Below are 9,625 nucleotides of genomic sequence, written 5' to 3' on the forward strand. Positions count from 1 at the left end.
CATTATATTACAATATTCTATTTAGGATCAATATGTCATGTTTTCTTGGAGTTATATACAGGGCTACTGACTGGCTGAGAAGTGGAAGGGAACCATGAAAAACCTCTGGAAAAACCTTCAGAGTAATAAATGAATTGATAACTATTTAGTTTTCCAAATGTTCACTAAACCTTCAGACATTCATAAAAACGAACTGGAAGAAAGGTCTAGGGGTTCCTCACTCTTCACAATCTTTAGGCTGTCAAAACTAAACACTGGCCAGGTGCAGTGGCTCACGTTTGTAATCCCAGCACGTTAGGAGGCTGAGGTGAGAAGATTGCCTGAGCTCAGGAGTTTGAGACCAGCCTGGGCAATATAGCAAAACCTCGTCTCTACAATAAATAAAAAAATTAGCCAGATATGGTGGTACACACCTATAGTCCCAGCTACTTGGAAAGCTGAGGCAGAAAGGATTGCCTGAGCCCAGCAGGTCAAGGCTGTGACAGCCGTGAGCATGTCACTACACTCCAACCTGGGCAACAGAGTGAGATCCTGTCTCAAAAACAAAACAAAACACTAAGTACTGCAAATACTTCAACAAAAGTATTTAAAAACAAAAAACATATAGTTTTGCACATACTTTTCATGAATCTTCAAGACTCGGTGAACTATAGGAATCTCTCTTCCTTCTATTCTAAAAACAACAATTTCTCCCACTCGTATGGGATCTTCAACTCGATTTGTTAGAAAGAGAAGATCTCCTCTATGAAATGCAGGCTCCATGCTGCCACTGGAAGGGAAGAAGAATATAATAGCAAAAAGAAAATATGAGAGTAAATTTACTTTCAAAATTAGATATTCAACAAAATCAAAAGTATTACCTTTGGAGTATACTCAATACCTTAACAACTATTATCAACATAAATGTATATTGTTCTCAAAATATGATTTCCTTAGACTAAGAAGGTACATCAAAGAAATTTCTCAGTTATTAGCCTTCCCTAACTAACTCCATTTCTAGCATTACTATTCAAAGGAGCTTAAATCTTGAAAAGGGCAGTGTTACTAATGCCTTAACCTTTTAAAATTTCAAATGACAAACAGAATATAAAAGAGTGAACTTTAAAAACAATGCCCTTATTCTCACTTCATCTGAAAACACTAAACATATTCATATATTCAAATGAGAACTGGATCATCTTCTGCCATTTATAAAGATACAGACCAAGATGACCTTGTAGGTTCAACCCATTAAGGAAAAACAGCTCAGCAAGTCAAAGAACAGCCAGCTTAGAGATAATATGTGTTATCAATTCACTTATTTATTTTAATAAGGGAAACAAAAAAGAAAACCAAGGACTAGAGCAGAGATTTCTGCCCAAGAATTTCAGAAACCAAGAAAAAAATCCAGTTTTATGGTAATAAGAGAGACGAACTTCTACAGAGTGTCTTATTACCTCTTACCTGTTACACCTTACACCAAGTTCTAAAAAGATTCTAAAATATTTGCATTAATTAATAAAATGTTTTTCTGTGAAAAAGTAGCCTCTCAGTGTATTTTCAGGAACTCAAGCTCCAGTTTTAAATAACAACAGCTTAAGTAAGAAGAAAACAGAAAGGTAGGAAACAAAATTCAATATAGGAATAACGATGAAATCCAAACATTTTTGTTTGAAGACTCTAGTCTCAAACAAAAATGTAAGGGGATATGGAAGTGGGTTCCCAAACTTTGCTGCCCATTGGAATAACCTGGGGAACTCTGAAAAAAATCCTATTGCAGGTCATGTGTCAAACAATTTACATCAGAATATCTGTGAATGGGAGGCATGCATCTGATTTTTTAGGGAGGAGTTCTCACTCTGTCATCCAGGCTGGGATGCAGTGTCACAATCATGCCTCATTGCAGCCTAGATCTCCTGGGTTTAGGTGATCTTTCTACTTCAGTCTTCTGAGTAGCTAGGACTACAGGCACACATCACCACACCCAGTTAATTTTTGGATTTTTTTGTAGAGACAAGGTCTCACTATGCTGCCTTGGCTGGTTTCAAACTCCTGGGCTCAAACGATCCTCCTGTGTTGACCTCCCAAAGTGCTGGGATTACAGGTGAGAGCCATCACGCCTGGCTGACGTCAGTATTTTTTTTAATATACACCGGTGATTCCAATGTATAACAAAACTTGGGAACCACTAGGAATATGGATTTTCAGTAAATGTGTATTCTTAAAACTTTTGTTATAGTTTTTCATGGGGCAGAAGAAGGAATGTGTTTGATGAAGCATTATACAAAATATTCTAGACATACAGTTTTCTTATTTAATTTATTTTTATTATTTACTTATTTATTACTTATTTATTTATTTGAGTTGGAGTTTCACTCTATCGCCCAGGTTGGAGTGCAGTGGCCGCTCCTGGCCACCGCAGCCTCGACCTGCTGGACTCCAGCGATCCTTCCACCTCAGTCTTCCAAGTAGCTGGAACTACAGGCATACGCTACCATGCCCAGCTAATTTTTTATTTATTGTAGAGATGAGGTCTCGCCATGTTGCCCAGGCTGGTCTCGAACCCGCAGACTCAGGCAATCCACGCACCTCAGCCTCTCAAAGCACAGGATTACAGGCTGAGCCACCGAGCCCGGCTATTTTTTTTTTAAGAATCAGAATCTCACTCTATCACCCAGGCTGGAGTACAGTGGCACAATCATAGCTCACTGCAGCCTCCAGGGCTCAAGCAATCCTCTTGCCTCAGCCTCCCAAGTAGCTGGGACTACAGGTGCCAGCCATCAGACCCAGCTAATTTTTAAATTTTTTGTTGAGATGAGATCTCACTATGTTACCCAGGCTAGTCTTGAACTCCTGGCTTCAAATGATCTTCCCGCCTGGGCCTTCTAAATGTTGGGATTACAGGCGTGAACCTTCATGCTCAGCCTAGACACACAGTTTTCAGGTTTTTGGTTTGATTACTTTTTCTTTGTTCAAATAAAACCTTCCTTGAGAGATACACAAAGCAGAAAATAGCTGACTTTTTCTGGTTGAATGACTTTTCATTGAGTACTTTATTGTATGCAAAGTGCTAGTCTACTTTTTTTAAAAGACTCTTCAAAACATTTGTGTGAAGTAGGTATTATTATCCTAACTTATAGAGAAGGAGATAGAGGCTAAGAAGACGTAGTTATATATAAATAAAGGAAAGATTTGACCCAAGGGAGTCCAACAGAGTCCACCCTCATTGTGCCAAGCTGCATTTGAGCCACTCAAGAATTCCAAACAGGGAACACCATAATCACATGTACACTGAAGAAAGATCACTTCAGAAGCTATAAAATATGGAGAACATGCTCAAATATTAAATGAATTAATGAGTAAACTGGAAAAGATAAGAAGGTAGATTGGGAGACCAGTTGCTCAAGTTATTATTATACTTGAATACTTAGAAACTGTTAAAAATGTTATTTAAAAGTCTTTGGGGCCGGGCGCGGTGGCTCAAACCTGTAATCCCAGCACTTTGGAAGGCCTAGCTAGGTAAGAGGATTGCCTGAGCCCAGGGGTTGGAGACCAGCCACAGCAACTTTGTGAGACCTCATCTCTTAATAAAATAAAAAATTAGCCAGGCATGGTGGCGTGTACCTGTGGTTCCAGCTACTTGGAAGGCTGAAGCAGAAGGATTGCCTGAGCCCAGCAGGTCCAAGCTACGGTGGCCGTGAGCAGCATGCCATTGCACTCCACCCTGAGACTCCAACTCAAAAACAAAAGTCTTTGTAGGAGCCAAGTGCGGTGGCTCATGCCTATAATTCCAGCACTTTGGGAGGGTGAGGTGAGAGGACTGTCTGAGTCCAGGGGTTCTAGACCAGCCTCAGCAACATGGTGAGACCTCATCTCTACAATAAATCATAAAAATTAGCTGGATATAGTGGCGCATGCCTGTAGTTTCAGTTACTTGGAAGACTGAGGCGGAAGGATCACCTGAGCCCAGCAGGTCGAGGCTGCAATGACTATGAGCATGCCACTGCACTCCAGCCTGGGTGACACAGTGCATCTCTGACTTAAAAAAAAAAAGTCTTTGTAAACAGTCAAGCATGGTGGCACACACTTATAGTCCCAGCCAGTCAGAAGGCTGTGGCAAGAAGATCACTACAAGCCAGGGATGAAAGCTATAGTACCACTATGGGGATATAGTGCGCTATGATTATGCCTGTGAATAGCCACTGCACTCTAGACTGGGCAACAGAGTTAGACTCCATCTCTAAAAAAAATTTTTTTTAATAAATAATCAACAACAAGAAATCTTTTTTTGCTGAGTCAGAGTCTCACTCTGCCACCCAGACTGGAGTGCAGTGGCAAGCTCACAGCCACCACAGGCTCAACCAGCCAGGCTCAGGCGATCCTTCTGCCTCAGTCTTCCAAGTAGCTGCAACTATAGGTGTGCGCCACCATGCCCAGCTAATTTTTTGATTTATTGTAGAGCCTAGGTCTCGCCAAGTTGTCCAGACTGGTCTCGAACCCATGAGTTCAGGCAATCCTCTCTCCTCTGCCTCCCAAAGTGCTAGGATTATAGGCGTGAACTACCGCACCCAGGAGCAACAAACTCTTTGTAAATAAGGACACAGGCAAATGATAAGCAGAAAAAAAATTTTAAGTATACACATACAAAATTACCTCAATTATGTAAAAACTATATATAAAAAGTAGACTAAACTGTTAATAGTGATTATGCCTTAGAATTATGGGTAACTTTGTTTCATCTAGATTTGTGTGTGTTTTCAACATTTTTTTTTGAGGTGGAGTCTCACTCTGTCACCCAGCCTAGAGTGCAGTGGCACGTTCACGGCTACCACAGCTTCGACCTGCTGGGCTCTGGCAATCCTTCCGCCTCAGCCTTCCAAGTAGCCAGAACTACAGGTGAGTGCTACCACACCTAGCTAATTTTTGATTTATTGTAGAGACAAGGTCTCACCAAGTTGCCCGGACTGGTCTCAAACCTGCAGGCTCAGGCAACCCACTTGCCTCGACCTCCCAAAGTGCTGGGATTACAGGCTGAGCCACCAAGCCCAGCCTCAACATTTTGTATAATAAGAATATATTAACTTTTTTCTGATGATAAAAGCATTTCTCTAAAGGTCACCACAACAACCCAGGCAGGAAATGATGATGGCTTGAAATAGAACAGCAAAAGAGAGAACAAATATAAAAGGTTAGAACAGAGAGAGGAAAATATCAAATTTGGTGGCCAATTGGATATGACAGAAGGGGGAATCAAGAATGACTCCTAAGGATAATTCTAACTTCAAAGAATGACTTCTAGATTTATTAAAGGACACAAAAGTACAGCTAGACAAAAGAAATAAGTTCTAGTATTCTACAGCACTGTAGGATGACTCCAGTTAACAATTACATGTTATACAGTTTCTAATAGCTAGGAGGAGGATATTGAATGTTCCTAACACAAAGAAAATGATCAATATTTGAGATGACTGTTAACTACCTTGATCTGATCACTATACATTGTATGTATCAAAATATCATTATGTACTCCCAAAATATGTATAATTATTATGTCAATTAAATTTTTTCAAAATAAAAAAAAAGAATGACTCCTAGGTTTTTAACATTGGCAAATGAGCAGATGGCAGTGACAGGCTCAGAAATAGGAGTGAGAAGTTTTAAGAAAAGGAGATGAATTTCATTTTTATTATGGAGCGTTTCAAGTACCTGGGCAACAACTAGGTGGAAATGTCTAGTATAAGGAGAAAACAAGAGTCTGGACTTAGAAAAGAAAATTGAATGAGAAAAAGATTTAGGAATTCAGATACAGATAGCCACTAAAAACATATAAAAGTGTGTAGTAAGAGGACCATTAAAAAAGTAAACTGGAGCCGGGCTTGGTGGCTCAGCCTGTAATCCCGCGCCTTTGGGAGGCTGAGGTGGATTGCCTGAGCCCGTGGGTTCAAGACCGGCCTGGGCAACTTGGTGAGACCTCATCTCTACAATAAATCAAAAAAAAATTAGCTGGGCGTGGTAGCGCGCGCCTGTAGTTCCAGCTACTTGGAAGGCTGAGGCGGAAGGATCGCCGGAGCCCAGCAGGTTGAGGCTGTGGTGGCCGGGAGCGGCCGCTGCACTCCAGTCTGGGCGACAGAATGAGACTCCAACTCAAAAACAACAACAAGAACAAAAACAAACAACAACAACAAAAATTAAGCCCCAAATAAAACAGAACTATAATAGTTCAATTAAATAACCAAGTGGTAATTCTCCAAAAATGAGTTACTAAATTAGGTTTTAAAATCATTAAGAGTATGAGTACAAAGATAGAGACACAGGGTGGAGAAAAAAATTCAGTACTATTAGTCACCCTAAGAGACAGTATAAATACCTCAAAATTCTTGGGGGTCTTCTACAGAAGTGATATTTAAAAGTCAGCAGAAAACTTGAAAATTAAAATTAGTGATGCTTCTGTATTGACAATGAGAACATGCTATGCTTAATTTGTGGAGGTACTATAAAATCTAATGAACTAACAAGGAAATATCAGGCCTGATGTATCAAAGTGAGGAGTATTAAAAATATAGAAGAATTTCAGGAAAATAAAGTACAAAGAAACTCTTTCTTAAGGAATGTGTCAAAAATAAGGTTCACATAGTAACCTTTGGGTTCTGAATGGGAGTGCCTAACAAGGTGCCAATATCTCACAATTAAGAAGCAGTAACCAATTTTCTTCCAGGCCCTCTTAAGGAATGTGTAGTTTCTAAGGGACTGATATACTAGTCATTCAATATCTCAATTTTTTTCCCCAAGCAATGTCATGTAATTCCATGCCTTGAAAATAAAAATTAATTGTTACCTGAGCACCACTACAATTGGACTTTCACTTCCAGTTATTACCATTAACCCCTTCCAGATCATTAGTGCCGAGGAGACAATCATTCCAAAATTTAGGACTTGATAATAGAGCTGCAAGGACAAAAGAGAAGAGATCAGATCCACCGTTATCCCCACTCAGGAAAGCAACTGAGAGAAGTATCCATTTAAAAGTTTCAAGTGGTACTATTTAGGCAGCTGAAGTTCTGAAACATTCTTTAATATGCTGTAATAATTACACCATCAGCATACCAGAAGAGCTCTCCTTATCTTACACAAAGCACCATGCTCCATATTGTTTGGTAAAACATCAATTACGTTTATATAATAATGCATTATTTTCAGAACCTTTCACACAAGTTATTCCGCTGGTGCTTCACAACCACACAGCTTAAATTTAATCACACCCATGCTACCTACAAGCCAGCAATAATATACGTGGGAAACTCTTCCCAAAAAACCCAGAATTATCCTTTTGGAGGGTGGGCCTCTTGTAGTACAGGCTTCCCCCAGTAGAGTGTTCTAGGAGCCCATCGGCATCAGTGTACCAGCCAGCACTGCTGTGGGAGGCTGTATTTGGCTTCAGTGAATTTTTTTGTGGCAAATAGGTGACTGGTTCCTCCACTATGACAATACACCTGCCCACACCATGCTGTGTGTTCAGCAGTTTTTGACCAAAAATGGCATAACTTTTGTGTGTTTCCTTGATGAAAAAAATCCTCAAAGGGAAACATTTTGCTGTCGAGGAAGAGGTGAAACAAAAATCGGCAGAAGTACTAAAAGACATCCAAACAGATGAGGTCAAAAACTGTTCTGAGCAGCAGAAAAAGTGACTTGATGATAGGCATATGACATCAAACAGAGAGTACTTTGAAGGTAACTGAAGTTTAAACATGTAAGAATAAATACATGAATAAATACAATAAATTTTTTATACATAAAATTTGGTTTTTGGGGAGTCCCCCTCGTATCTCTGCTTCTAAACTCCTCTAGTACTTAATTTTCTTTCATTTCTTTTTTTTTTTTTGAGTCAGGGTCTCACTCTGTTGCCAAGGCAGAGTACAGTGCCACAATCACAGAGGCAGCCTTGACCTTCTTGGGCTCAGAAATCCTTCCGCCTTAGCCTCTCAAGTAACTGGGACTACAGGCATGCACCACCGTGCATGCACCACCATACACAGCTAATTTTTTAATATGTTGCAGAGAAGAGGTTTCACTATGTTGCCCAGGCTAGCATCAAACTCCTGGACTCAAGCAATCCTCTTGTCTTGGCTTCCAAAATGTGCTAAGATTTCAGACATGAACCTCCATGCCTGGTTCCTCTTCATTTTTAATAAAGAAGTTAAAAGTCCATCACCGTGTGTAACTGGTATTTTCCTTAAAAGGTACCTATTTGTATAATGCTAAGGCAATCTGCCAGCCAAAACCTAGACAGAAGCACCCACACTGGAGTGCAGTGGTGCAATCACAGCTCACTATAGCCTCCAATATCTGTGCTCAAGTGATCTTCCTGCCTTATTCAGACTGCTGAGTAGCTGGAACTACAAGCATGCACCACCATACCCAGCTACTTTTTAAAATTTGATTTTTGTAGAAATGAGGTCTTGCTACGTTGCTCAGGCTGGTCTCAAATTTCTGGCCTCAAGAGTTCTCTGTCTTGGCCTCCCAAAGTGCAGGGATTATAGACATACCCAGCCTGAATGATTTTGTTTTTGTTTTGTAGAGACAAGGTCTCCCCATGTTGCTCGGTAAATCCTCCCACCTAACCTCCCAAAGTGCTGGGATTACAGCCATGAGTCTCCACACCAAGCCCTAAATGGTTTTGATAACATCCTTTTCTGGTTTCACCTTGAGCATTGAGGAATATATTGTTCCGGTCACTTCTCAGAAAAAAATAATAGGTCTATTCAATAGTTCTGCAGTTATTATTCTACATATGTTACAATGTCTTATTAATAGTTTGCTTGATGTGGCCAAATGATATGAGGTTAGGTAGCTGCCACCTTGTTTCTACAATTGCCAGAAAGATACAACACTTTTTCTAATAATGTACATTCCTAAGCATTCAGCTGTAGTAGTAAAGAAAGCAGGGATTGGGAGGCAGTGTTTAACTTCTGAAGTTTCAAGATTGTTGGCAAGAAAAAGAGCAGTGAAAAGAAAGAAAGGGGCCAGGCTCGGTGGCTCAGCCTATAATCCCAGTACTTTGGGAGGCTGAGGCGAGTGGATTGCCTGAGCCTGTGGGTTCAAGACCAGCCCAGCAACTTGGTGAAACCTCTCTCTACAATAAAAATTTAAAATAGCTGGGCATGGCAGCACGCATCTGTAGTTCTGGCTACTCAGAAGGCGAAGGCGGAGGGATCACTGGAGCCCAGAAGGTCAAAGCTGGGGTGGCCATGAGTGTGCGTGCCACTGCACTCCAGCCTGGGCGAAAGGAGTGAGACTCCAACTCAAGAAAAAATAAAAAAAGAAAATAAGAAAGAAAGAAAGGGAGAAGCAGGGCATGGTGGCTCACACCTGTAATCCCAGCACTTCCGGAGGAGGAGGTGAGGCGAAAGGATCACCTAAGTCCATGGATTCAAGACCAACCTGGGCAACATGGTGAGACCTCATCTCTACGTTAAATCAAAAAATTAACTAGGCATGGTGGTATGTGCCTGTAGTTCCAGCTACTTGGAAAGCTGAGATGGAAGTATCACCTGAGTCCAGCAGGTCGAGCCTGCAGTGGCCGTGACATGCCACTGCACTCCAGCCTAGGTGACAGTGAGACTCCAACTCAAAAAAAAGGGGGGGGGGG

The 9,625-nt window shown here is 40.8% G+C and overlaps 1 protein-coding gene across 5 annotated transcripts in view; it reads right to left on the minus strand.

Annotated features, from left to right (window-relative positions):
- Nucleotides 1-9,625, minus strand: part of SEC11A (SEC11 homolog A, signal peptidase complex subunit) — a 44,909-nt gene that overhangs the window by 14,122 nt on the left and 21,162 nt on the right. For 4 of the 5 annotated variants that reach the window (XM_008059528.1, XM_008059525.1, XM_008059526.1 and 1 more), the window contains exons 2-3: nt 6,815-6,924; nt 620-769 (exon numbers count right to left, since the gene is read on the minus strand). In XM_008059528.1, coding sequence (XP_008057719.1) covers nt 620-769; nt 6,815-6,924 — 260 coding nt within the window. The remainder of the gene's footprint in view (nt 1-619; nt 770-6,814; nt 6,925-9,625) is intronic. The other variant, XM_008059529.1, reaches the window with a different exon arrangement.

This window comes from Carlito syrichta, unplaced genomic scaffold, assembly GCF_000164805.1.
Source record: "Carlito syrichta isolate Samal-C Ts95f unplaced genomic scaffold, Tarsius_syrichta-2.0.1 Scaffold304234, whole genome shotgun sequence".
Classification (NCBI taxonomy): domain Eukaryota; kingdom Metazoa; phylum Chordata; class Mammalia; order Primates; family Tarsiidae; genus Carlito; species Carlito syrichta.